This window comes from Quercus robur, chromosome 6 (genome assembly GCF_932294415.1).
Source record: "Quercus robur chromosome 6, dhQueRobu3.1, whole genome shotgun sequence".
NCBI lineage: Eukaryota > Viridiplantae > Streptophyta > Magnoliopsida > Fagales > Fagaceae > Quercus > Quercus robur.
Genome location: NC_065539.1, coordinates 42,459,626 through 42,486,056, shown reverse-complemented (window position 1 = coordinate 42,486,056; position 26,431 = coordinate 42,459,626). Strand labels below are relative to the sequence as shown.

Sequence of the window (26,431 nt, the reverse complement as noted above, 5' to 3'; positions counted from 1 at the left end):
ACAGAAGAATCAAAGAGGAAACAGAGTAAAAAGCAAATTTGAGTTCTCTAGCGATTCTCAATTTCAAATTCACAGCAGTTCTACAGCAGTTTTCCAGCAATTCTCACTTTCAAATTTCTAAATACAATTTTTTTTTTAGCTGTACAAGTAACAGCAGTTTTCGTTTCTTTTCACTTTCAAGGTTTTTTCGTTTCTTTTCACTTTCAAGGTTTTTAGTTGTACAGAATGTAATTTGTTTTGGTTTTTAGGTGTACAAAAACACTATATATCACTCTCATGAATCACTAGCAAATAGTTCATAAAAAAAAAAAAAAAAAAAGACTAGCAAACAACCGAAAAGGAAAATGAAAAGATAGACATACTTGGTTTGAGCAATATCTGAAAATTGCAACAGAAAAAAAAAAAAAAAAAAAAAAAAAAAAAAAAAAAAAAAAACACCCGCGGCAGCAACTTCACTTTGTAGAGGACGGACAATATTGTGCAAGAATTATAGCTTTATTTTTCTTACGGCTGAATGAGAAAAAAAAAGGTTGATATTAAAGGGGTATTTTAGGGATTTTAACAAAAATTTCATTAAACCTAAATTCATTCCCTCCCATTCCTCCCAATTTTGAGGGGAACAAAAATTTGAGGTTTTGAGGGAAAAGGAAGGAATGAGCATTCCCTCCTAACCATTCTATTCCCTCCCACTTAAACTCCCAAACGAGGGAATGGACATTCCATTCCCTCCGTTAAAACTCCCAAACAAGAGGAGGGAAGAATATTCTAAAAATATTCCTTTTATTCCATTCCATTCCATTCCATTCCCTCCTCCCAAACGGAGCCTTAGATTCCACTGTATAAGAGAGCTAGGGAAGATGCATGTGGAACGCATTGGTGACCCGTCTTCTTCCGTGTTGTCCTGACTCCTGAGGCTTCATTCACATTTTTCCCCAAAAATCTTACACTGCTCAATTCTCTCATTCGAACTGGTGCTCTCACATTTACTTTTAAGTTTAACCCTTTGATCTATCTTTGGTTTAAAATACCCTCTAATGATGGCAATCTATAATTCACTTTGTTTAGCAAATGCTCTCACATTATCTTTGTTTAGCAATAAGAAGACTCTATATAATAATGGACCATATATATAGTGTGTTCTCTCTTCCTTGACAAAGAATTTTCTTATTTGAATCTAAAGTGAAAATGACTTTAAAATCTTGACAGGTTCAAAATTCTTCTTTTCAGTTTGTCATTTCTATTTATTCAGATTATGCTTTATGTTTTTTTCCTCTTTAATTTATTTAACCAATTGATAAGCTTTATTCACTATTTTATCTAGAATTACACATTGGATTCTACTTAAATTTAACTTTGCATTTGACATTTGAAGAATCTAAATTGATGGATGATATTGGTTGTTTAACTTGATTAATTTTTTTTTAAAAATACTAAGCATTTTAACATATGCATGGATACAGGGAGAGGGGAGAATGTCTTAAAGAACTTGGTTAGTTTTTGAGTGTTGACTTTAATGGAAGTTGTTAAGTTATTTTTTTATTTCTTTTTGAAATATTTGTTATATGATACTTTTGCAAAAGGGTAACTTTTTTTTCTCCCAAAAAAAAAAAAAAAAAAAGAGCAAAGGGGTAACTTTTTTGTGTGTATATATATAGCATCCCCCCCCCCCCCCCCACACACACACACACACACACACATTAATTCCTGGTTCCGCCCCTGTCATAAGGTTGCTACTCTCTTGGGCCTCCTCTCCTAATTATTTTTAGGAAAAAAAAAATGCATGTGGATCCAAAATCTTAATAATAACTAGCCCCATCATATGCGTTCTGCACCTACGTTGAGGCTCTTTTTTATTTTGAGTTTAATGTAATTTTTCAATTTGAATTTATCTATTGTTAGCGAGGTTACACTGGAAGAGATTTTTAAAAGAGAAATTATATGTCCACAACATTTTTACAACAAATTCTAAGTAGCAGGTTGTTATTGTTAGGTTAAAAAATTAATTTCAGTGCTAAATTCAAATTTAAACTAATAATAACTAACCACCCATGATTTGTTGTAAAAATGTTGTAGACGTAGTACTTCCCTTTTTAAAAAGCTAAAATTTAGGATTTGAAATAGAATAAACTACTTGATTTAGTGTGTGCTAGTTTTTAGAAAAAAAAATCTATTAAATGTGCGTGAGATATATTTAAATAGAGAGTGTGTTCTTATCAAAAAAAAAAAAAAAATTAGAGAGTGTGCTAATTTTTAGGATAAAAGTTTCTCAGGTAGTTTTTTTTTTTTTTTTTTTTTTTTTAATTTTGTTGAATTACAATTTTAACCCTATTTATTTATTTTTATTTTTTTTGAAACACTCTATTTTTTTTTTTTTTAAGAATAAAGATTATCTAATTAGTTTATGTGTATTTTTGATATTTTATGAAGGTATAACTAACTTTCTAAATTCTCTTAATAATAATAATAATAATAATAATAATAATAATAGCCTCATCACACACATTTTGTCCATGTAATGATACTCTTTTTTTAGATATAATTTTTTTTTATACAAGAACTTGGGGTATTTTTTTTTATATGAGAACATCGGGTAATTTTGGTTATGTAGATGGGGTAGTGGGAAGTTTTATATAACATGGTTTAGTTTTATGATAGGTTTTTTGTTTTTAATTTTTTTATCAATTTACAGTTTTAATCTCATTTTTATGTTTTAGGAACAATAATAAGTTAATTAAATTAAGAGTATTTTTAAAAGTAAGAAAAATAATAACAAACTTTCTGATACCTCTAAATACGTAAAGATATATTGAGATAAAATCTTCAAGAATTTTAGGAAATCTTTGACCAGTGGTATAATAATAACCCATAATAATATTCACAACATAATTAACCATAATAAATAGCATTAGGCGTGAACTGCGTGGTATTAATAAGAGGAAACTCAGGAAAGACACAAAAGGTAACAAAGCTGATCTTCAAAGTTCAAACTTCAAAGAGAGAGAGAGAGATGGAGGAAGGGAAGGGAGTGGTGAAGCACATGGTGCTGGCCAAGTTCAAAGATGGAATCTCAGAGAACCAGATAGAGGAATACATCAAGGGCTATGCCAACCTCGTCAACATCATTGAACCCATGAAGTCTCTCCACTGGTAAAAAAAAAAAAAAAAAACCATAAACTCTCATCAATTTCCTTTTTGATTTTGGTTTCAACTCTTTTAACGTTGACTGATCTCCATTTCTGCTTTTGCTGTCTTTGAATTTTCATTTTTTGTATAAATTAACGTTTGTATATGATGTGACATTTGATATTGATGAATTGGCAATTGGGTCTGTAAGATTATGGAAGCTAGAATTAATATGTGTGTTATATAATTATATTCCAATAAAGAGCCATCACCAGTCGCCAAAGGTTGAAACAAATTCCAATAAAGATGATTTTTTTTTTTTTTTTTTTTTTGAAAAAAAAAATTTTGATTTTAGTGAAATGTGGCCGACTTTGTTGGGGATCTGACTCCAAAATTTTGGGACTGCTTAGTTGTTATTGTTGTTGACTTTTGTGAAATCCTATAAAATTCAACTCAGATGTATATTACAAAGATCTTCCAAATCCTAAATTCTATTTTGGGTGATGAGAATGGTGGCTTTTAAGGTGTCTTCTTAACGGTCATCAACTTGGTTCATGGAACCTGATGCCGCAAGATTCACCTAATGTGTGAACTAGAGTTTCGAGTTTTGTTGGGTTTCAACTTTCATGAGGCCTCCAATGGCATCATCATAATTTATCAAGTAAAAATCTAAATCATTTTTTTAGTTGAGACTTGAGGGCCAGTTGTTTGTTAATAAGAAAGCGGATTAGGTTTGGAGTGTTTGTAGCATTGTCACATACTAAAAGTTGATAGAAAATTGGGTAGGAGCCTAGAAGATCTTTAATGGCTTATGGGGTTTGGATTTCAGAATCCCCAAGAAGGAAGACAGATTTTGTGTCTTACGGCAAATTTCATTAGGCAAATAATCTGTTACCTTCACACTTGTTACTTGTTACATTAAGTCTGACTGTTTATTTCCCACCTTGAAATTCTTAGGTTGCATTGCATGCTAGGAGTATCATATTTAGATGAGAAAGGGGAAGTACAGGCTGTTTTATAAAGCAAAACATTGAATGTGACACATTACATATTGTTTACTTAGGCAAGATATTGGATTTTATTTTTACTTCTGTAATTTGTTTAGTAATGATTGGAAGGGTTTCAACTCCAAAGCATTTGAGAAAATATCTACATTGATCACCCTGCAATACTTATTAAAACCACTTAAGTTATTTAGTTATCAATTGCCATAAAGAAAAGAAATGATATTCTTCTTGGCATGATATCAAGCTCTTACACACTTGTGCTGCCTGCTCATCAGTTCTAACATCTTGATTGAATGAATGAGAGACTGGTGTTGATGGTTATGAATGCTACAAGCAACCACTAGGCCTTAAATTGTTGGATAGATGAATACATTGATTAGACAAAATAGCCAATAGCCTTGTTACTTAGGCCCTTAGGGCATTGTTTGGTCTGCTTTATAAGAAGAACCAGGGTTTGAATCCCACCTGACCCACCTGTTCTAACAATTGAATAATTAAAACATTGATTAGACAAAATTCCTAATAGAGAATTTAAATTTTTATGCTGGTCGTCAATCTACTGCAACCCTTCTCTTTTTCCTGGGCTTAGGACTGGCTATGAACAAAATATATAACACTAAGCACAAATGCAAGCAAAGTTTGATTTGAAAAATAATGATTGGAATATTGCAATCCGTGGTGAAGTGGAATGCTACTGGTTTTTGAAATTATTGGCTGTCTCTTGAATCTGGGATGATCCCAACTATTGTACTTAGTCAAGCACACATTGTGAAATATGAATATCACATAGCCAGATATCAACTGGAAATATACGTATATACAAACCTATGTAGGTTTTTTTAGCTTGTAAAAATTTAGACAAGTTGTTTATGTCCATTGAATTTGTTTTGAAAAATCTGCCCCTGCGCTCATAGCTATTAAATCAGTAATCTTCTCTTACCAAGTCTTCACTGGATATATAAAATCTATAGTGAATTTTGGTAACTGAAATACTGTTTTAAGTTGCCTTCCTAACTTCATAGATCTTAACTTTGTTTGTCACTTATTGTATATTAATATTACAACTACTTTAACAGGGGCAAGGATATCAGCATTGAAAACCTGCATCATGGTTTCACTCATGTCTTTGAATCTACATTTGAGACTAAAGAGGGTCTTGCAGAGTATATAGCTCATCCTGTTCATGTTGAATTTGCAAACGTGTTCCTTTCCAGCTTGGATAAAGTCCTTGTGGTTGACTTCAAACCTACTACTGTTGATATCTGAATCAAAAGAGCAGTGACAATCATCTTAGATCCATCTATGCTGCCTCTTATTGGAACTTTACTATGCATAAGGTTTAAAAATCAGGTCTTATCTCATTGAATGTGGTGAAGTGTCTTTCTTTTTGTTTTATCTTTGTTATGTCAAGTTAGATTAAAGATTGTTCCCAAAAATTAATAAATTTATGGAAACCTATGCATATTTCTCAATTATTCCAAAAAGCTGCTAATCTAAGCTCTACTTTATTTCTCTTCTCTGGCACAAAAAGGGAACTCAAAGTCTAGCATTTCCATCTTCTATGTTTTGATACTGGAGAGTATGGTTAAATCTTCACTCAAGTTTTTTACTTCTAAATATATTGTCCAGATGTGTTGAGTTAATCACAGTGGAAGTCTTATCCATAAATAGTTAAAAGCATCTTAATATTGCTCATTGACAGGTGATGATAGGCTTAATTATTGGGCCTAAGAAATGAGTTGAGTTAATCACAGTGGAAGTCTTATCCATAAATAGTTAAAAGCATCTTAATATTGCTCATTGACAGGTGATGATAGGCTTAATTATTGGGCCTAAGAAATGAAGTGGGATCCCTTTTTAGGGTATGTTTGGCAACTACTTTTTTTTTCCCAATTTTCTATTTTCAAAAATTATTTTCTATTTTCTAAACCAAAAAATTTGTTTGGTAACTCAAAATAGACAGGAAATAAAAATAGTTTCCAAATCTCAAGTAAACTGAGAATAGCTAATAACTTGTTTTCATTTATGAAAACACAAAGAAACTAAATGAACTTAATGAAGTCTAGGCTTTGAGTCCTAGCTAAAACAAAAAGGCAAAACCAAATGCACAATAACAAAGTACAAATTAAACTTGCGGCCAAACCGAAACTCACATTCCTCTCGTCATCCATGAAATCCTCTCTAGTTCACAGCCTAACTCGCGGAATTACCAGACGTGACAAACTAGAGCATCAATTACCAATGATATATGAAGAAACGACCCAAGCCTAGAGTTAAATGAGACTTCATGTTCAGGTTTCATTCTTATGTTTTGAAAGATACAAACAATGCCTGCGTGTTCAGACTTTAGTAAGCTTGTTTTAATCTGGCAACAAATGCATGTACCTGCTATGCTGGCATGTGATTGTTTAGACCCATCTTTTTTTTCTATTATTAATAAAAAAAAATCATAGAATAACCTAAGAAACAATATATAATATATTGGTTCATCGTATAGTTAATAGCCAAACTAACCAAACGTTTTTTTATTTATTTTTTACTTTTTATTTATTTTTTTGTGGATTGCAATTAGCTTAATTGGTAATTCTCGCATACACCAAAAATCGATCGCTATCTTAATCTGATAATAAAGAGCTATCACCAGAAGCAAACGTCATATGTTAAAACTCTAATAAAAAAACCAAACGTGTTTTTAATTTTTGAAACACAATAAAATCTTTTTTTTTTATTCTCCAAAACAAGTTTTTGGAAACTAAAAGAAATAAGTCAGTGGGTAGGACTGGAGTATAATTGATTAGTAAATTTCCCAATTTGATTCAAACACATGAAGGGTCCGGTTAACAGGTGCCCTTAGAAAAATAATTAATAAACCATTTTAGGAAAGTATTGACACCACCTTTATGAGAAATATAAAAAGTCGTTAAAAAAATTAATTTTTTTCTTTTTTCATAAAAAGTTTTTAAAAATATTTCTTAAATCAATACTCTTAGAGCATTTGTTAACTTTTTCCTATAATTAATTGACTTTGGAAAGGAAAATATTGTTTGTGTTTCATTAATTAATGCAATAAATTGTTTGAATTTAATTAGAGAACCAAAAAGCCTACATCTAAGGAGCTAAATTTAAGTTTTCACCAATGCTATAACTTGACGATAACAATGGACCTCATATAATAGTACCACTCCTCAAAAGCCAACACTTAATTAGATAGGCTTAAAACATTATTAACTAAATGGGAAATGCTAACGAGTGCCCTAAGGGCACTCGTTAAGAATTCAGTTAAATAAAGTTTTTATGGGAAAAGAAAAAAAAAAAAACAATTAATGTTTAGACAGCTTTTTTCATTTCCTATAAAAGTGATGTCAAAACTTTTCTAAAATAGATTATTAACGAGTGCCCTTAGGACACTCGTTAGCATGATCCTTTTGGCTTGATGATAAAAGACAAATCATTAGTGCAAACGTCATAAATTTCAAATCCTATCGTATCTATCAATCAATAAATAAAATCATATTTACAAGAAAACATGTAAGATTATTTTATAGATCATATTGACGTTACAACTTGATCATATCTAGCCAAATACACGTATATAAAGACCATGCTTGATCAAGGCAGAAATTTGGTCATAACCAGAATGATACTACAAAAATCTAACAAATTCTTGTTGCTTTTTTGTAGTGTAGATGGATCAGCTGGTGGTTGCCTAAAGTTTTCTCCACAAGCATTAAACTCTCCCATAGCAGTAGCCGCTGCATCCTTTAGACCATTCTTGTTACCTTCTATCAATCTCTTTTTGGCTTGCTTAAAGTCACCAATAGCATTATCATAGTTTTTGGAACAAGAAGTGTACCTTTCCGTTAGTTGAGGATTATCAGTGTGTTGTATTACGGAGTGGATTTGGTCACTTGTGGTTGTAGCTTGGGATTTTGCTAAGTAAATGGTTATTCGAGCAAGGCCTGTAATGTCTCTTTTGTGGGGATGATCAGCATATGATTTTAGAATCCCCAAACAGAAAGAGGGATTTAGGGTCTCAGTGCAGATAGCATTAATCGTAGACTCGCTCACTTTCAAAACTAGATTTGCTGATGAGGGAGTACTTATGAATGGGATCATTAGCAAAAGAGAGAATATAGAGGATGAGCTAGGTAATGGAATAGCCATTTGTATCTCTTTTTTGATAGCTTCCACTCTATTCTGAAGTTGTAGAATTGTTTTATTTGATTGCAAGAAGAACATTATATAGTCAGCGAAGTGGAAGTTTAAGCGTGTGAAGCATTTAAGATTTATTAATTATTGTCATGCATGCACTTGAAGTTTCCTTTTTATTTATGGTAGTTTGGATACTCCATTATTTATGGCCTTTCAAATCTCCTTCGTTGCCAAGAAATCTAGTAACCTTTCATCATCTTCCTCTTGGGTGAATCAAACGATTCAGTTGTAAAAACCTTAGGACATGACTCATATATACGTATGGTATTTTGTAGTGCCAGTTTGCTAGAGGTTTAAACGACACCATTTTTTTTTCCAAGATAAGCATGGTGATTTTATTTATTTCCTAAAGAAGTATAGCCAAACCGAATTCAGTAACCTGAACTTGTAACTTAAGTAGGGGCATTAAAGTGCAGAATTTTAGATTCTTAAAATAAAAAATTTTAAAAAAAAGTATAGGCAAATAGTTTTTTTTTTTTTTTTTTCCTTTCCTTTTAAGACAGTTTTAACATATGAAGATGATAATTGCTCTTTATCATCATACCAAGACACTAATTGTTTTTTTGGTGTAGTGGGGATTGAATCTTAAATCTCTTATTTGACACTAAGAGACTTTACCAGTTTTTTTTTTTTTTTTTTTTTTTTTTTGAGAAAGAAACTGAATTTCATTAATAGAAAACCTCAGCCATAATCGGCTAAAAGAACAGATACAATGGGTGGGGGAACTTCCTCCCTCCAAACAAATAAACCGCTAACATGTTTCGCATGTCTAGCAAGGCTGTGGGCGACAGAGTTCCCTTTTCGCTTAACATAAGAAAAATTACAATTAAAAAAAGAGTCTGCATGAAGTTTTACCAGTTAAGTTAATTAAAACCCACTAAAACAATGTAATCTAGTGACATCAATCGGTGAAAATTAACAAACAATGCATAAGTAAGCTTTGTTACTAGACCGTCCACCTTGTTGTACCACACAAGTAGAATATCGAGTTAGAAACACTCGATCTCATTCATATCATAAGGGTGTTAAGAAATTATGTATATAAATTAAACCAAAAAAAAAAAAATGAATTAATATTGTAAGAAAAATATACTTTATCAACTGTCTAAATTAAATAGATCTTATTCATCTCGATAAAGGGTGAGCATAGCCATTAACCATTTTGGCCTCAATGCATTCAAATGAAGCAAAGTTCACTGGGACATAATATTAGAAATGACTAGGATGATAGAACAAATATTTTCTAAATCTTTATTTCTCTTTGGAAGTCTTGAAGGATCAGCTGGTGCCCCTTCGAACCTTTCCTCGCAATCACGAATTTCATTCAAGACACCAGTCGTTTCAACGTTTACACCACCATAGTCCCTAGAGCTCAAGTCTGTTTTGGCTTGGTCAAGGTCACCAATGGCTATATCATAATTTTGGGAACATAATGTGTAACGCTGTTTTAATTGAGGGTTCTTTGTCTGCTTGATAAGTGATTGGATTAGCTTGATAGTTTCCGTAGCATTTATATGTGCCAAGTCGATGGTGAATTGGGCAAGGCCTAGAAGAGATTCGGGCACACGAAGATCAGATTCTACAACATCCAAACAGAGAGAAGAATTTGGGGTTCTTGAGCAAATATTTTTTACCATATCATCAGTTACCATTGAACTTGGCATTATTCCATTCCCATATGAAAAAGTAGCTAAGGAAAGTATTAGTAGAAGTGAAGCCAGAAAGGAGTTACCAAGAGTAAAAGCCATTATTCTCTGAATACTTTGAGCCCCCTTTTTTTATTTTGTGATATTGCACAGAAGGAGATCATTATATAGTCACTAATTACTATAGCAAAGTGTATGGTTTGTTTTCAGAAAGTGCACTTGGGACACATTTATTGATGAATACTTTTTTTGACTCAAAAATAAAATTATTGATTTTTTTTTTTTGAGAAGCAAAAAATATTAAAAAAAATTATTGATGAATACTTATAAATTTGAAAACTTTGGAGATTGTCTATTTATTTGCTATTATTGCAAGAAATTCAAGTTTTCTATATTTAACTAGTATTTCAGATTCCACAAATTTCCAAGTATGACTTCATAAATAAACACAATTATAATAAATACCTATTTATAAGTATCTTAATTATCAACCATTATATTTAGGGAAAAAAATCATAGAGAATATTATGTGTTCATTTGGGAACTGCTTATCTAATTTTTTGCTAAAAGTGTACTAAAGTATACTTGTACCTTGAGAAATTTTGAAACAGTGAGAAAATACAAAAAAAAAAGGTGAGGTTTTAAAAAACTATACATATAAAAACTAAAAGCTAAATCTAATGCCAAACAGACTATATATGGAAAAAGTTTGGCTTCAAACATGTTAAGAGTATTGGGCTTGATTGGGTTAAGTGAGCTACGTTTATTGCATATGATGAGTACTAATGTCATCTTCTTGTTGGTAGATGACGTGTTTCGTCGTGTGCAATACATATAACTCTCTTAGTTGATTGAGTTAAATGAGTTATCTTCCTATTTGTAGTTGGAGCCTAAGACTCAAAATATGTTTGGAGTCAAACTTTGGCCATATTATATTTTTGTTGAACATTCTAGTATAGTGCATGAATTACTAATTAGGTAACAATAATGTTACTAACCCAACATTCAAAACCATATAAGAATGTTGTTATGGCACCACTCCATGATGATTTTTCTTATTATTAGCGCTCAAGTTAAAACATCAATTGGTTTTGGGTGTAAATAAGAAACTTTACCGGTTGAACTAACACCATATTTCAAGTTTTAAGTAAAAGACTGATATGGTGTAATTATGTGTGGTAGGATATTTTTAGTTTTTTTTTTTTTTTTAGAATGAGGATATTTTTAGTTTTAAGTAAATGATTGATGTAGAAATCTCTTATTGAATGTTGTAAAACTTTAGTTTTATACCATATCCTTACCAAATTTAGACTCATATAGGAAAGTTAAACAAAAATATCCTCTATGTTTTTTTTTTTTTTTTCCATAAGTTGATAATTATGATACTTATAAATGGATATTTATTATGATTGGGTTTATTTATAAAGTTATTTATTGTAGCATTTAAAGAAAATATAATGTGACCAGATTCTAATGTAGGTTATAAATATAAGAAGTTTTATAAAATCCTTATAGTATTTAAACATATTAAAAATAGGGTAAACTACACTTTCTCCCATTTAATTATTGGGTAATGCGTAAGGCCCTTGTGTTTTGTCTAAACACTTGCTTTTCCAAGGTCATTATTGAGAGTAATTTTGCTGAGCTGGTGGACTTCATTAATTCAGATAGAATCTGCACTCTAGAGGTGGCTTGGATTTTGGAGGATATTAAGCTTATATGTGAACAATTTGTTAGTATATCATTTGTTTTTGTTCCTGTAAGGACTCGATTTGTAACGACCCAAAAAGGATAATGGGTTCGCACATAAACAGGCCCAAACAATATAATTTGTAGAGCGTGGGTATTAAGAACTAAATTAACTTTTGTAGAATGAAAAGATTTACCCTCACGTATATTGAAGGCTCAAAGCTGGCACAACAATCAGTTTTTTTCTTGTAATAGATACAGTTCTTTTGCTTTTTTTTGCTTTTCTTCTTCAGTCTTTGCCTTTCTTCTTTTTTTATGTTCCGATCTCCCCCTCTGCATGTTCTTCTTTCAGTTTATATACCACCCTCTGTGTTCCATCCTCACCACACACGTGTAGGTTGGGTTCGGGGGATTTCTTTCTGTCCCATCTAGCGCCTCCTGGAACCTCCTTACAGCTGCCTCATTACTGTTCCAGTATCACCTCCACATTAATGTGGTCAGAGAGTTGGTTAAGAGGCAATTAATGCGGAGGCAGCTGTAGTTATAGATATTTGTTTGTCTTTTATTTCTTACCCTTGGTCTGTTATCCTATCTTCAATGGTGACATAATTCCGAGGTCCGATTGTAACAAGACCGCGTCTTGATCGTCCTCGGACTCATACTACCGAGGAGTATGGTGTCCTCGGACGAATACGGAACTCTACTTTCGTGATATTGACTACCCCCCCTCGGTAGTTACCCTTACGACCTGACTTAGGCCTCCTCGGACGGATATGCATCCTTGGATGGGCCACAGGCCCAACAATCCTGACCTTAATGGACCTGTTGATTGACTGGCCCCCACAGTTCCTTTAAAATGTATGCTCTAACTTTAGCTAGTGCTGCAAAAGAGAATGAGAAGGCTATTGTTTGGTTAGAAGAATACCCCTCTTATTTATTTTCCATTGTACAGCATAATATTAATTAAATAAAGCCTACTATTGTTTTGTCCCAAAAAAACAAAAAAAAAAAAAAAAATATTGGGTCATTTGCACCTTTTCCTTCTTAACAATTTGATCATTTGCAGTTCCTCTCTCAAGGTATTTTATAAATTTGTGTAAATTTTATATGAATATTCCATTATGAGAGAGAGAGAGAGAGAACTTTTTTATAGCTTAGGTGAAAAGGTGGGAGGGAAATTGTGAACTACCTTGTACACAAAAGGGGCAGCAACCCATTATGCCTTTTTAAGCCCATTTTATTTCGTCAAACTGCTAGAACTTAACTAAGATTTGAACAAAATTTTCCTTTAAATTAATTTGAAATAATTTATTATTGACGATTCAAACAGGACCATTCATTATTGATGATTCATACAGGCATACTTTACCTGCACAACCTAGTAAATACGCCAGGGGCCCAGGGGATTAAAAATACATGTAAAATGTTATTTAAATTATCAGGTAATCATTTTTTTTTTAATTTTTAAATCCACTAAATCATTTTGACGCAAAACTGGAACCGAACGCATGCTAGACAAAAGTCATTGTCTATCCTACCTCTATAGAGTTTTTTTTTTTTTTTTTTTTTTTGGGGTGGGGTGGGGTGGGGGGAGAAACAATCCTAACTCTATAGAGTAATGTTACATTCTACATACAATACAATCGTTTCCATAACTATTTGAGTTCATAAATTTTTATTGGTTTTCTTATGAACTCATATTACTCATTATTAACATTACTTTCTTATTTACCAATAAAAATTTGTCACTTTTTTGTGTCTTATTATTAATATTATGGTAAAGTATGTATTTAGTCTCTATCCTTTATACAATATTTCAATTTGATCCCTAACTTTTCAATTATGTCAATTTGGTCCATAACCTTTCAATGTCATGTCAATTTTGTCTCTATCATTATCTATTGGATCGAAATAGTTAAAGTGGTAAACAGTCGAAATAAAAAATTAGTTTCCATTAATGTGGCAATAAACTAATTTTTTATTTCGAAAATTTTCATCCAAGGATTATATTTTCACGACTTTGAAAGGTTAAAGTCCAAATTAACACAATTGAAAGATTATGCATCAAATTGAAATATGGTATAAAAAATATTGACTAAAAATATTGTAAACATATCATTTCTCCTAAATATATTGTTTATATTATATAATAACTCTCTCGCTCTCTTTCTCTCTCTCATCGGGTATCTTTCTTGGGTCATCTTCGGGCTCGTAGCCGTTTTCATAAGGCCCATCATAGACCCAACCCAGAAAGCGACCTAACCGACGTTGAGTACGGAAAGTGGAAAAGTCTCTTTTAAAAAAAAAAACAAAAACAAAAAACAAAACAAATAAACGAGGTATCTAAATTCTTAACAACTTCGAGCCCCGCGCACCCAAAACACAACAACAACCTCTTCAATGGCTACAACCAACGGTCCCGACTCCTCAGGTACCCTTTTGATTTCTCTCTCTCTTTTCTGAGATTTAAGGTTTCTTTGATTTTACTTTAGGATCTGTTTGTTTCCCTGGAAATTGTTTGGAATTTCTTTTGTTCTTTCTATTTTGCCGAGGAAAAGAACTGAAGCTTTTTTTAAGTAATTATATTAGTGGGTTCTTAAAGATTAAGGTAAAGAGTTAATCTTTTCAGTGACTTGGCGCTCTCTTTGACTTGGCAATTTTAAAGGGTGTAGCTGGTTTTGCTTAACTCTGTTTGGCTAGGCATACTTTTGATCCTCTATCTATGTGTGTTTGCTGCTTATTGTGGGTTTAAGCACATTGTTTTGGTTTTGGGCTTTTTGTTTTTTTGCGGGTGTGAGGTACTGTGGTTATTGGGACTTGTTTAGTTGTTGGCATTTGTTGCTCAGTGCTGTAATATCTATCTTCACATTGTTTGTGATATTATTGGGTTTTTCTGTAGCTTATTTATATAGTTGCTATAATTTTTTTTATTTTTTATTTTTTTATTTGAGAAACACACACACATATAGGGGAAGGGGATGAGATAAGGGAATACACTCACACGTCAACAACAAAACTGTATGCGGCAATTAGTGTCGCGGAGCAAGTAATAAATCCCTTCTCAATATCACACATTACCGATGTGGGATGACTCAACAACACTGAGTATCTTTTGTATTTGAGAAACACACACACATATATAGGGGAGGGGGGATGAGAAGTTGCTATAATTGAATCTGAAACATTTTGAGAGAATTAATTATAATGGACCGGGAGTCGGGAATTCCTCTTTTCGGATATCCAATAAAACTGGAATGTTAAAGTGTAGATAAGATTTTTTATTTTTTAGCTAAAGAGGTCCATTTTACATTGCATCAGTAAATTGGAGGATTTCATTTGCCAACAGAGACTTCCAGTGTTCAAATCCTCACCTCCCCAGCTCCCAGACTTAAATTTTTTTTTTTTTATATAATAAAAAATAAATTATTAAAAAAAATAAATAAAAAAAAAAAAACCTTGGAGGATTTTACTTTGTGAGAAGATTCATGTTTTACAACATCCTGTGAGTCCTTGATGCTGGTTATATGCTCTCGAGTCTGCAGCTTATTATATGTTGGTTATTTTTCATGTTTTCATGGGATTGTGAAAGATGATTTGTTTTCTCTTAAGAGCTGATCTGAAAATTAGTCGAGGGTGTTTTGAGAGAGAAACAAATCTTAATTGTTTTGCAATTAGTGTAGGCACATCCTAGACTGATCAGTTCACCTTTTCGTAAGTTCTGATCAGGTAACACTAGTTGGGTCACAAAGTATTCGGTGACACATTAATTGGAACTTGGAACATCTGTAATTGTCTGGAGACACAGCTAATTGAACTATCTAGCCTTTGTTTTACACCCATCCAAACAAGGATAATCCTGCACCCACAATGCGATTAACCCTAGACCTCCTCCTTTGTGTAGATCAAGAATGGATGTATGATCCAATTATCTAAATCAATTTTTGGTAATAATCACTAATGAGGTTAATGTCCTTGCTAGACTTCCCATCATCTTTGTTGATGTTCATAAAGAAATGGATTCTCATCCAAACTCTTCCTTGCAAAGACTTTTATGATCAGAATATTTAATTGAGGCTTCCAATCATTCGCATTAGGGGTGCATTTTTTGTTTTCCTATGTCTGTAACTGTTGTAATTAGATTTTCAGTTACTTTTTTTTTTTTTTTTGATAAGCACTTTGATGTTCAGGTATTTTAAACGAAAAGGATGGAATATCAAATGAGCCTAAAAAAGAAACTGCTCCAATTCCAAACTCTGAGGCAAAACATGAAGAAACTGGTGAGGGTTTAGGATTCTTTATCTTTGAAAGTTGCTTCTCGTTTCTATTCTTGTTTTGTTGTGATGACTATACTTATATTGGGCTTTTGTTTGAAACAAAGTGGCTAATGTGTTCTTTCATCCTGCTAGAAATTAAAGCCCGGGTAGATGCTATGTGGGAGCAAATGAATAAAGGCATACCTAATAAGATGCCTAATTTTTCTTTAAACAAGCCTCGCTCAACTGTGAATAAAAAATCAAAAAATTCATCCACGGTGAGGAAATTATTATCCATTCTGTTTCTAATGGAACTATTATACAATAGTTTGCTAGAATTATACATTTATTTTTTCTTGATTTTATTTCATAGAATTATATGGCGTATCTGGGTCTCGCACCAAAAAAGACAGGATCCGTTGAATTAGATTCACTGCAGAAGGAACCTAGTGTTATGCAGGACAGCGCAAGTGAGGAGGCCAAGAGGCTTGCTGCTGCTGCTGCTCTTTCAGCAGTTAAGGATGCTGCAGCTGCTACAGCTGCTGCTGCTGGCAGGGGGAAAGTTGAAGTAAGCACTTCTTTTAGTAATACCCTTCTTATTGACCTCCTTTGTGGTTCATGTAATGGTGCCTTTTATGGGCTTGGTAGTCATGAAATTAGTCTGGTGAAAAAAGTCAATGGTTTATATTGATAATATGAAAGTGGACTTTGCTAATTAGCTGGCGAACTTTAACAGGTTACTCTTGCTAATTAGCTGGAATCCCTGAAAGATATTTCATACAAGCATTGACATCAATTTTTATCCATGTATATTGCTGCATACTAAATCTGACGTTCTTTCAAATGCCGTGGTAGATGGCAAACCTTAGTTCGTTTATGAGTAATTTGATAACACTACACATTTCTTTCCTTCTACAGATTACTGAAGTTCGGGACTTCGCTGGTCAAGAAATTGAAGTTAAGAAGCTTGTTGATGCTGATTCAAAGGAGGCTTCTGAAAAAGCCAAAGGTGCTGCACCCTCCGCTGTTGATGCTGTCCTTGAACAAATAAAGAAGAAACAAAAGCTCAGTGTGCTAGACAAGTCGAAGAAGGATTGGGGGGAATTTAAGGAAGAAAAGGGGTTGGAAGAGGAGTTGGATGCTTACAAGAAGAGCTCAAACCAGTATTTGGAAAAGGTTTCCTTCTTGCAACGGACAGATTACCGTGAGTTTGAGCGGGAGAGAGATGCACGGCTTGCTCAGCAGGCCAAGAGGAGGACAGATATGCGAGAGGAACCATGATTGCATCATGCTGCCAAGTTTCATTATGCCCTTGTAAGCAATTGCAAATAGACAGATGATGGGAAGTTGCTCAAAATTTTTATGGTCTCTGATTCCGACGAAAAGAACCCTTCAATATCGCTGATGGGGATATAATGCTTTTGCATGAGGTGTTTAGGTTTTAGATTTCCCCTAAGTTATGGGGATTTCATGTAATAGGAAATTTCTGAGGACAGAATTTATTGCAAACCGATTATTTGTCCTCTTATTCAATTTTTATTTGGTGGGATTGTAGGCCTCTTGATTTTTAGAGCCTGGAGCATGCAGTGCCACTCGAGGAAACAGAACAGATGAATTATCATATCTCGCTCTTTTAGCTTTATCCCATAAAATACAAATGATCTAGCTATGGCTTTACCATTTTCCTTTTCTGTTTCTTTTCCTTTGATTTTTCTTAAAACTTACTGATCTGGTCTCTTAAGGCTCATTTTGCATCATAAATATGGACAATTGCGAAGGGAGCCAACAATCAGGTTACTGACTTACCTGTCAATTTCGTTTAGTAACAAATAGATTGGGAAAGCACGTTGGTTTTCAATTAGCACAACACCTTCCAGAGGTAAATAAACTACTTCGAGCATTATAGGAGCATTAAAGAATCCAAGCATGAAGAAACGCTCTGTAGTCGTACCCAATACACAACTCTCAGCATCAACTTTTGTGGGTTTAAGAGAGGAGATGATTGGTAGGTAGTCTTATACCCCTTCACATTTTTTTTCCCCGAGTAAGAGTGATCCCTAGACTCAAGCCTATGACCGTCATTTCTAGTGACAGGCACTTGCCAACACTCCTAGACCCAACCTCATACATAAGGAAAATACACACCCACGCCCAAATCCCAAACAAGACCTCATTTTGTGATCAATTTGCAACAAAATGGATGAAACTCTTATGTGACAAATTCTTTTATATATTCACAACTCTATAAAATTGGAACATCATTATTTTATATGGGTCAACCACTGATATCACATCTTAACGCTAGTCACAAGATGTCAACTCAGCAATTATGAAAAAAAATAATGAAAGTTCTTGTCCCAAGACTTAACTGAAGTAATAATGTATTATAATGAAAACCCAAGCCATTGTTTTGACAAAGATGCAGACGACTTGAGTGCAAATGCCCTGGTTCCACAACCAAGTCTAAAAAGACTCGAACAAAAAGGCAAATGAAGGTGAACAACACTCTATATTTTAATATTTGCCTGATTAATGGAGAATGAGTAAGAAAAGAGGAATGCCTACGCAAGTGAAGCATGCGTGGATGGGTGTTACATAAAGAGGAAAACGTGGATGATAAACAGAAATGTTGATAAATGTATTTCTATAGTTATGAATGCATGTTTAACAGTTACAGCCAACAGGCCTGCAGAAAACAAATCATCGACTGTAATTTCCCATTGGCTCCACATTCCCCCTCTTATGTTGTTATTAAAGCACAAATGAGGAAAACATACAAAGTTATTTTTGTCATTGTAAACAAAGGGATACTATAACAGCATATTTCTATTCAGAAACTTCATCTGCTCCCATGGGTGGATGAATAAGAAAAAGGAAAGTCTTCACAAGTCATTCCAAAACTCTTAGAAGCAAAAAATAAAATGAAAACAAAGATTACAAAATAATAACCAGCTTTCTAGATGTGAATGGGCTTGTCATAAGTGGCCATGGCAGCTTCCTTCACTGCCTCACTCATTGTTGGATGTGCATGGCAAACACGTGCTATATCCTCACTCGCTGCATCGTACTGTAAGGCTATCGCTGCCTCGTGAATGAGCTCTCCAGCATTGGGTGCCATAATGTGGACTCCCAATATCTTGTCTGTCTCCTTCTCAGCCAGTATCTTGACCAATCCTTCCGCATTATCAATCGCCTTGGCCCTGCTGTTTGCCATGAAAGGGAACTTTCCAACACGATACTCAACACCAAGTGCCTTCACCTGCTCCTCAGTCTTGCCAACAGAGGCAACCTCAGGGTGTGTGTAGACGACCCCAGGGACCTTGTCATAGTCCACATGGCCTGTCTTACCAGCAATAAACTCTACACAAGCAACCCCATCTTCTTCTGCCTTGTGGGCTAACATAGGACCCGGTATTACATCCCCAATTGCATAAACACCTGGCACATTTGTAGAAAACCTTTCATTGACTAAAATCCGTCCAATCTTGTCAGTCTCCACTCCTATTTTGTCCAGCCCAAGTCCACCTGTGTATGGAGATCTACCAGCAGAAACAAGAACAACATCAGCTTCAAGTATGGTCTGGTCACCACCAGCTGCTGGTTCAAGGGTCAGCTTAACACCATCTGCAGAAGAATCAACTCCTACCACCTTAGTCTTGAGCATGAATTTCATCCCTTGCTTCTCAAGAGAACGCTGAAATTGCTTACGGATTTCCCCATCCATGGTTGGGACAATATCTGCGGCAAACTCAACCACAGTTATCTCAGAGCCAAGTCGGCCCCAGACTGAGCCCATCTCTAGGCCAATGTAGCCTGCTCCAATGACCACAAGTTTCTTTGGGATTTCCGTCAAAGCTAATGCGCCCGTTGAAGACACAATTCTCTTCTCATCAATGGTGATCCCAGGTAAAGATTTGACATCAGAACCAGTGGCAATTATAATATGCTTGCCTTTCACAACAGTGTTACCCCCATCAGGAGTTTCCACAGAAACTTCAGAGGGAGAAATGAGCTTGCCATAGCCTTTTACATAGCTCACTTTGTTCTTCTTGAACAGACCTTCGATACCTCGAGTCAGATTAGACACAGCTTTATCTTTTTGGGCCATCATGGCAGGTAAATCAATCTCAACAGAAGAAAACTTCACTCCATGGTTGGCAAATGAATGCTGAGCTTCATGGTACATGTGGGAGGAATGTAGAAGGGCCTGAACACAAGAACATAAAACTAAGACCAACAAAACTTCAAATGTTACCAGTACCATCTAAAATGCCAGTGATGAGAAATGCATTTAGTCATAAACTGAAACAGCTCCACCAGGATATACCCAATTCACCAGCTGACACTAAACTCTAAATTACAGCAGTCAAACATCTCAAGTAAATTTGCAAAGTAGAAGAGACCTGAAGCATTTTTCCACTGATTCCACTCAAATAATGATTTGAGGAATAAAATCTTTAGTCCTAAGACAGATTCTTACATCCTTCAAAACTTTTATGGAAAGTTTTCGCATCCTTCTAGCATCTAAGGATGTGAAAAATCTGTCTTAGACCCAAAACTTTTATGAAATAAATATGTAGTGAAATTACAGAATACTTAAAACAGTTCAGTCAAATCATACCATAAACACTATTCAGACACAACATTATGAGTGCTCATACACAACCATGATTGTTGCAGAAACACCTTACCTTAGCAAAGTTCTCGCACCAAAACTCACGGTAAAAGACGCTTGCAAACAGAACTGTGCTTTGCAAACTCAGCTTAACATTCACTTATGCAAAGTGAAAACCCAAAAAAAAAAAAAAAAAAAACTAATTGCGTACACGGTCTTAATTGCATTAGTACATCCTAGTACAGACCATATGCATCACTCTCCGAAGACATTAAACATTGGATAGAACAAACATAAGTAGTTTATCATCAAATCCAAACTTTCAGCAATTAGAAACTGCACTTTTTCAACATACAGCTTTTTTAGAAGCTCACCCTTTTCCTGGGTTCAAAATTTTCAAGCAACACATTTTCAAAAAGCTGGAAACTAAGCTATACCAAATAGGCCTAATCAGACTTTTTTCCTCATATGCCATTGAAAATAAAAAACCAAAATTCTGGAACGCAATCAAATTCAATTGTAATTAAGCAATTAGATCTCAGAAGCACTAAACAAAAAAAAAATAATGTAAAATTAAATCGAACCTTGGAGGGGATGCAACCAACGTTGAGGCAGGTGCCACCGAGGGCACCACGCTTCTCAATACAAGCGGTCTTGAGACCCAACTGAGCGGCTTTGATGGCGGCCACGTAGCCACCGGGGCCACCGCCGATGACGACGACGTCGTTTTCCTCAGATCCCGAAGCGAATCCTCTGGAGAAGGAAGTCACCGTAGGAGAGTACTTCAATACATCGGAACTCGAATTCGATAGATTTCGCGTCAACAGGTACGCCTTCCGTCTCGCCAAACTTGCCATAGCCATTTCCCCTTTCTTTTGTTTTTTGGTTCTCTCTTTCTGACACAGAGAGAGAGGCTTTTGATGAAAAAGAAAAACCCTGCTGGTAGTGGGTATGGGTGTGGCTTGGTTTTGGTCTTTTTGGGTATTCAGATTAATTTATTGGCGGCTTGTCTTTGAAGACGAGTAGAGAGGACTAGAAAAAAGAAAAATAAATAAATACTACTACTTTATTTCTTAGGGTGATCTGGTGTGGCTACGGTTCATGAATTACTTCCGTGGTGTGCTGCTTACCATTTTTGACTTTTAGTGAATCAGAGACGTACAAATACGCCATTCAATCTGGGGCGTCCGATGGAAAAAAAAAAACAAATATATGAATCTGGAGCCGTTCATTTATAATTTATAAATGTGACGGCGTGAACTGAATAGAGAACCAAACAAGGTGTTTGATATATAATATTAATTGGAGACATTGTGAGCATGAAGTATGATAATAAATCCCAACTACTTCATGAATATGACTAACAGAGAATGGTGTCCTCACACGCCTTACCATCATCAGCATTTGGATGTTTGGTGGAGGTGGAGGAGGAGGAGGGCCTTTTGTCTCTAACACTTGTTGATGAGGTTATTGTGGGCTGCCCAAGTTTCAAGGTCCAAATCCAGTACATTCATTTTATCTCTTAAACATTACTCTATGTGGTACATACTTCACTGATTGTATGGCATGGAATATCGATAGATTTGTAGTATTATCACCCCATTTTACAAATGAAAAAACAAAAAAAAAAACAAAAACAAAAACAAAACTTAAGTTTCAGAAAAGCAAATTTAATTTGGCTACGGTTTAATAAGTTTCACGCATATTGATCGCACTACTAATCCTCAAAGAATCATTTGTAAGCAAAGCATAATTAGAAAGTAACCAATATATATGATACAATTAACGAACTGTATGAAACGAATATGATTTAACAAGAAGCATGGTACAAATATGGTTGGCCCAATACAAATCATTTTAACAAATATGGTTGGGCTAACTCAGTGAACCCAGTACATTCATTCAACACAATTAAGCTCAGGTTCATGTTACCGTTACACAATAAGAAACACACCTTCCAATTGGAAAGGCTGATTAATAACCTAAAGTCTCTTCTAAGCACTACAAAACTGCTGGCCGCTAATCTAAACTTATCTGATAACAGCCTATAATCCTTTCTCAGTAACTTAACTGTTTCTGCTTCTTCTTTTTTTTTTTTTTCATTTTCTTTTTTTTCAACACTCAGTTGCCTTCTAGCAAGTTCCTCAATCTATTCCGGGACTCCTCAGACAGACTAGGGGGCCTCCACCTTCGTGGCCGAGGACACGTCTCAACAGCACGATCAAATTTTTGGGCAGATAAGCAGATAACAATCACGGTGATGTTATCAGAAGAATATAGGCGTAATGCTTCCATGACTAGTTCTCTGGCACACTCCTGTGGATCACCATGCCTCCTCAGAGCTCGGCGGACAAGACTGACTGCACTCTGGCTATTTACCACATCCCAGAGACCATCACAGCCAATGATCAAAAATTCATCATCCTCGGACAACGCAACCTGTTGAACATCTGGCTCAGCAATGAGAGGCGATGCGGGGCCAAGTGGGGATTTGAAGTCCCAATCTCCAAGGGCTCGAGTGACACTGAGATAACCATTGAGATATATATCTTCAACGTAACCACCTAACCCCTCAACTCTCTTTCGTTCTGGTAAATAAGTAGGCTTATGATCTTGAGACATCGCAACTGCTACTCCTTTCCTGCAGAGTACTGCTCGACAGTCACCAGCATTTGCAACCAGTAAATGCCTTCCAAGTATAAGGGCAGTCAGTGCTGTTGTTCCACAGGAACTGCTTACACTGCTGCGTTCATCAGCCAAGGCAAGGTCAGCTTGTTTAAATGCCTTCCGATGAGAATCCTCCAGCTCTTTTAAGAAGACAGCATTAATCTCAGATGTTTGTGGCAAATCAGCATCTTCAAAGAATAATCTCATTGCGTGTCTCTTGATATATGCAGCAGCTTCAGGCCCTCCATGACCATCGAATACAGCATAAAAAGCACTTGGCACAGGGAACTTGAAGAAGGAATCCATTTGGGCAGATAGATCATCTATTCTAATGTGTTCATCATCCATTGAATCGCGTGGCCCAATTTCAGCATAGCTACCAGAACGAATATTTGGGACAAACAGTGAAGCAGCAGACTCTATGGCAGCATCATTAACAGTGTCTGAGCAACTCATAACCTGGTTAAAACATTTATAAAGTTTTGTCAGTGTCCATAGGAACATATACATAATACATTGCAAGACATTGCCAAAAAAGAATAAACGAAGAGAAAAGGACAAAACCATTAACAAGGAAGCATAAAGGAGAATAATACCCAGTACTAGATCAATTATGCAGTAGAATACATAAATCAATCTGATTTCACAATTTGTAACAATTCTCTTTCAATCAAATCAGGATAACTTGTTCTTTCCCACTCTACTGTCAACAAACTTATCTTTTTTTTTTATAACCATAAATTCCACAACGCCCTAATCGCACTCTTATGTCACAGATATGAAAGCTACCAGACATATCTTACAGAATCACGAAACCTCAATTATCCAATTATAGATAAGACACAACACAAAAACCAAAAAAAAACCCTTAAATTCAAACCTAATTACAATAAAGCATCCATTGCTTCCATTCACAATAACATCAAGAAACCTCCAATTAATCTGCGCGATTGACCATTCTGTCATCCCAAGAATACTTAAAATAACACCAAATCCTCCTAAAATTTTCCTACTTAAACCTTGTACAAAGCTGAGAAATTCTGAAAGGGCAAAGAGTCTTCTACAAGAAAAATTCCTAAAAATTTTAAACCTTGTACTATAAAGTTAAGAAATTCTGATAAGCCAAACAGTCTTCTACAAGAAACCCTAATCCCAACAAACCCATTCTTCATACTACAAGTTCTTTCACATAATTCAACAAAAATACAATCTCTCTCTCTCTCACACACACACACACAGAAAATTGACAACACACATAATAACTCAGATTGCCACACAAACCCAAAACTAAAAAACAAACAATTCAAGAACCAGAAAAACCCCATCAACCATCATTCAAATCAAGAATCTTGCAGATCAAACATAGTTTTAGCTGTCCAATTACAACAAACCAAAGCCAACCCATCAAAATTAAAAAGAAAGAAAATCATAAGCTAACACAAAAAATCAAAAGAAAATTCAATTCTCTCAACAATAAATTGAATCTCCAATTTGGGTTTCAATTTAAAAAAAAAAAAAAAAAAAAAAAAAAAAGATATTAATCAATTATAAGACCCACAAAATCAAGAAAACCATATAGACCCAGAACACCAAAAACAAAGAACATTCTAGAAATCCCCAAAAAAAAAATTATTTTTTTAATTATTTTAAAGAACGTACCGGTTCGAAGCGAGAGATATCGGCCGACATAGAATCCGAAACGCGATGTACATCGCGAAAGCTCGGAGACGAAGAAGAAGAAGAAGAGGAGGGTTGCGCCACGTCAGCAGAAGAAGCAACGCATAGATGGTGGTAATTCACGTCCAGCACCATCTTCTGGGTCGGTGGCTGGTAATTCATATCGGCGTCCGCCACCATCTTTTGGCTCACTATCATATCCAACAACGGCGTCGTTTTCGTTTTCGTAGTCTTCTTGTTGTTGTTTGAAGCAAGGGTTTTTTTTCTTTGATTTCTCAGAGAAACAAAAAAAAAATTTGGGGGATTTGTTGAATCGAGAACTGAGAGAGAGAGTCTGTAGAAATAGGTGTTTATGAGTGTTGTTGTTGTTGTGGATTTGAATGAATGAATTGAAAAGGAGTATAACGTAACGGGGTTTATAAATACTATTAGAGAAAGAAGAGACCTGGTTGGAGAGTAATACCGATCATGCTAACTGACACGTGTGTACTTTGAGTTCTCTTTAACTCTAATGGGATTTTTAAGGGGTGTGCTCGACACGTGAACGCGTGGAATGTGAGCTCTTTTGTTTTTTTTTTAATTAATATATTAAAACAAAAATATATTATATATTATACTTTTTTTAATGGGTGTACTTTTTCTAATTTTATTTTTAAAAAATTGACAGGTTAAAATTTTCTCCACCTACCAATAATGCCGACAGTATGTTACAAAATTGACCATATTATAAAAAATAAATAAATGGTAAAAAAATTATTAATGTTAAGTGCAATGGGTTTTGTACTTTTAGTTAGTTTAATTGATAAATTTTTTTGTTAATAAATAAAATATTCAAGATTTGAATTTTATTTATATTAATAATTAATTAGTATCTTGATATGATAATAAATAACAATCATCATATTATAAAGAGTAATCATTATAAAAACAGATGTCATATATTGAAATGAGCTCTTATATGCAGTATTTAGGTTCTGTTTCTTAGTTAAATAGTCACATGACTGAATCTTAAAAAAAAAAATCTCAAGAGCAGCACCTAAGGTACTGTACCTAAGTTTTGTCATATTAAAATTTTTATCAACTTAATTATAAACTACCCCTAAAAAAAAAAACTTAATTATAAACTAGCATGATTTTATTTATTGAAACTGCAAATAACTATGGCTTAAATGTAAAATATGTCTTCAAATTTGATGGACTGCTTTATTTTTGTCAATTTACCTTGAAAAACAAAGAAAAGTAGACAAAAAAAAAATGTTATATTTCAATTTATATTCATACTAGTAATATGTTAATAAAATATTTTCCTAATGTTATTGAAACTATCTCAATCATTAGTGAGTAACTTGAAACTTCAATAGTTATCTTAATAATTAAGGAACCATGCCCACATGACAAAAATACATTAATATTATTATATTGTATTAATGTGTAATATATACATATATTGAGCCATTTGGAATGAGCACACTATAAAACGTGTAAGTTTTATTATATTCAATCACCAATTTGTGATATATAATCAAAATAATTAAATTAAAA

The 26,431-nt window shown here is 34.2% G+C and overlaps 6 protein-coding genes across 6 annotated transcripts; 2 read left to right on the top strand and 4 right to left on the bottom strand.

Annotated features, from left to right (window-relative positions):
- The first annotated feature begins 2,919 nt into the window (after window positions 1–2,919).
- LOC126688847 (stress-response A/B barrel domain-containing protein HS1) lies at window positions 2,920–5,605 on the top strand. Its single transcript, XM_050383723.1, has 2 exons — window positions 2,920–3,147; window positions 5,207–5,605. The coding sequence occupies exons 1-2, from the start codon at window positions 3,008–3,010 to the stop codon at window positions 5,394–5,396; spliced, it is 330 nt and encodes a 109-aa protein (XP_050239680.1). The 5' UTR covers window positions 2,920–3,007; the 3' UTR covers window positions 5,397–5,605.
- Window positions 5,606–7,739: 2,134 nt separating this feature from the next.
- LOC126690215 (pectinesterase inhibitor-like) lies at window positions 7,740–8,294 on the bottom strand. The gene has a single exon (XM_050385340.1). The coding sequence runs from the start codon at window positions 8,292–8,294 to the stop codon at window positions 7,740–7,742; it is 555 nt and encodes a 184-aa protein (XP_050241297.1).
- A 1,241-nt stretch (window positions 8,295–9,535) lies between these two features.
- LOC126690214 (pectinesterase inhibitor) lies at window positions 9,536–10,090 on the bottom strand. The gene has a single exon (XM_050385339.1). It carries the CDS (start codon window positions 10,088–10,090, stop codon window positions 9,536–9,538), a length of 555 nt encoding a protein of 184 aa, XP_050241296.1.
- Window positions 10,091–13,968: 3,878 nt separating this feature from the next.
- Window positions 13,969–17,610, top strand: LOC126688846 (uncharacterized). The gene is made up of 5 exons (XM_050383722.1): window positions 13,969–14,108; window positions 15,865–15,954; window positions 16,084–16,208; window positions 16,304–16,498; window positions 16,849–17,610. The coding sequence occupies exons 1-5, from the start codon at window positions 14,078–14,080 to the stop codon at window positions 17,209–17,211; spliced, it is 804 nt and encodes a 267-aa protein (XP_050239679.1). The 5' UTR covers window positions 13,969–14,077; the 3' UTR covers window positions 17,212–17,610.
- A 1,025-nt stretch (window positions 17,611–18,635) lies between these two features.
- Window positions 18,636–21,569, bottom strand: LOC126688844 (dihydrolipoyl dehydrogenase, mitochondrial). Its single transcript, XM_050383719.1, has 2 exons — window positions 21,130–21,569; window positions 18,636–20,137 (listed from the first exon to the last, which is right to left on the bottom strand). The coding sequence occupies exons 1-2, from the start codon at window positions 21,406–21,408 to the stop codon at window positions 18,887–18,889; spliced, it is 1,530 nt and encodes a 509-aa protein (XP_050239676.1). The 5' UTR covers window positions 21,409–21,569; the 3' UTR covers window positions 18,636–18,886.
- Window positions 21,570–22,327: 758 nt separating this feature from the next.
- LOC126688845 (probable protein phosphatase 2C 13) lies at window positions 22,328–25,304 on the bottom strand. Its single transcript, XM_050383720.1, has 2 exons — window positions 24,872–25,304; window positions 22,328–23,671 (listed from the first exon to the last, which is right to left on the bottom strand). Exons 1-2 carry the CDS (start codon window positions 25,085–25,087, stop codon window positions 22,667–22,669), a joined length of 1,221 nt encoding a protein of 406 aa, XP_050239677.1. The 5' UTR covers window positions 25,088–25,304; the 3' UTR covers window positions 22,328–22,666.
- Window positions 25,305–26,431: the final 1,127 nt, after the last annotated feature.

What these genes read in the sequence shown, in the direction of transcription:
- LOC126688844 (XM_050383719.1), bottom strand. Translation starts at nt 21,408, where the DNA reads ATGGCTATGGCAAGTTTGGCGAGACGGAAGGCGTACCTGTTGACGCGA. An exon ending in TTGGTTGCATCCCCTCCAAG is followed by an intron (nt 20,138 to 21,129) that starts GTTCGATTTAAT and finishes TCTTGTGTTCAG; the next exon opens with GCCCTTCTACATTCCTCCCA.
- LOC126688846 (XM_050383722.1), top strand. Translation starts at nt 14,078, where the DNA reads ATGGCTACAACCAACGGTCCCGACTCCTCAG. An exon ending in CAACGGTCCCGACTCCTCAG is followed by an intron (nt 14,109 to 15,864) that starts GTACCCTTTTGA and finishes TTTGATGTTCAG; the next exon opens with GTATTTTAAACGAAAAGGAT. An exon ending in CTGGCAGGGGGAAAGTTGAA is followed by an intron (nt 16,499 to 16,848) that starts GTAAGCACTTCT and finishes TTCCTTCTACAG; the next exon opens with ATTACTGAAGTTCGGGACTT.
- LOC126690214 (XM_050385339.1), bottom strand. Translation starts at nt 10,090, where the DNA reads ATGGCTTTTACTCTTGGTAACTCCTTTCTGGCTTCACTTCTACTAATA.
- LOC126688847 (XM_050383723.1), top strand. Translation starts at nt 3,008, where the DNA reads ATGGAGGAAGGGAAGGGAGTGGTGAAGCACATGGTGCTGGCCAAGTTC. An exon ending in CCCATGAAGTCTCTCCACTG is followed by an intron (nt 3,148 to 5,206) that starts GTAAAAAAAAAA and finishes CTACTTTAACAG; the next exon opens with GGGCAAGGATATCAGCATTG.
- LOC126688845 (XM_050383720.1), bottom strand. Translation starts at nt 25,087, where the DNA reads ATGATAGTGAGCCAAAAGATGGTGGCGGACGCCGATATGAATTACCAG. An exon ending in ATATCTCTCGCTTCGAACCG is followed by an intron (nt 23,672 to 24,871) that starts GTACGTTCTTTA and finishes TGTTTTAACCAG; the next exon opens with GTTATGAGTTGCTCAGACAC.
- LOC126690215 (XM_050385340.1), bottom strand. Translation starts at nt 8,294, where the DNA reads ATGGCTATTCCATTACCTAGCTCATCCTCTATATTCTCTCTTTTGCTA.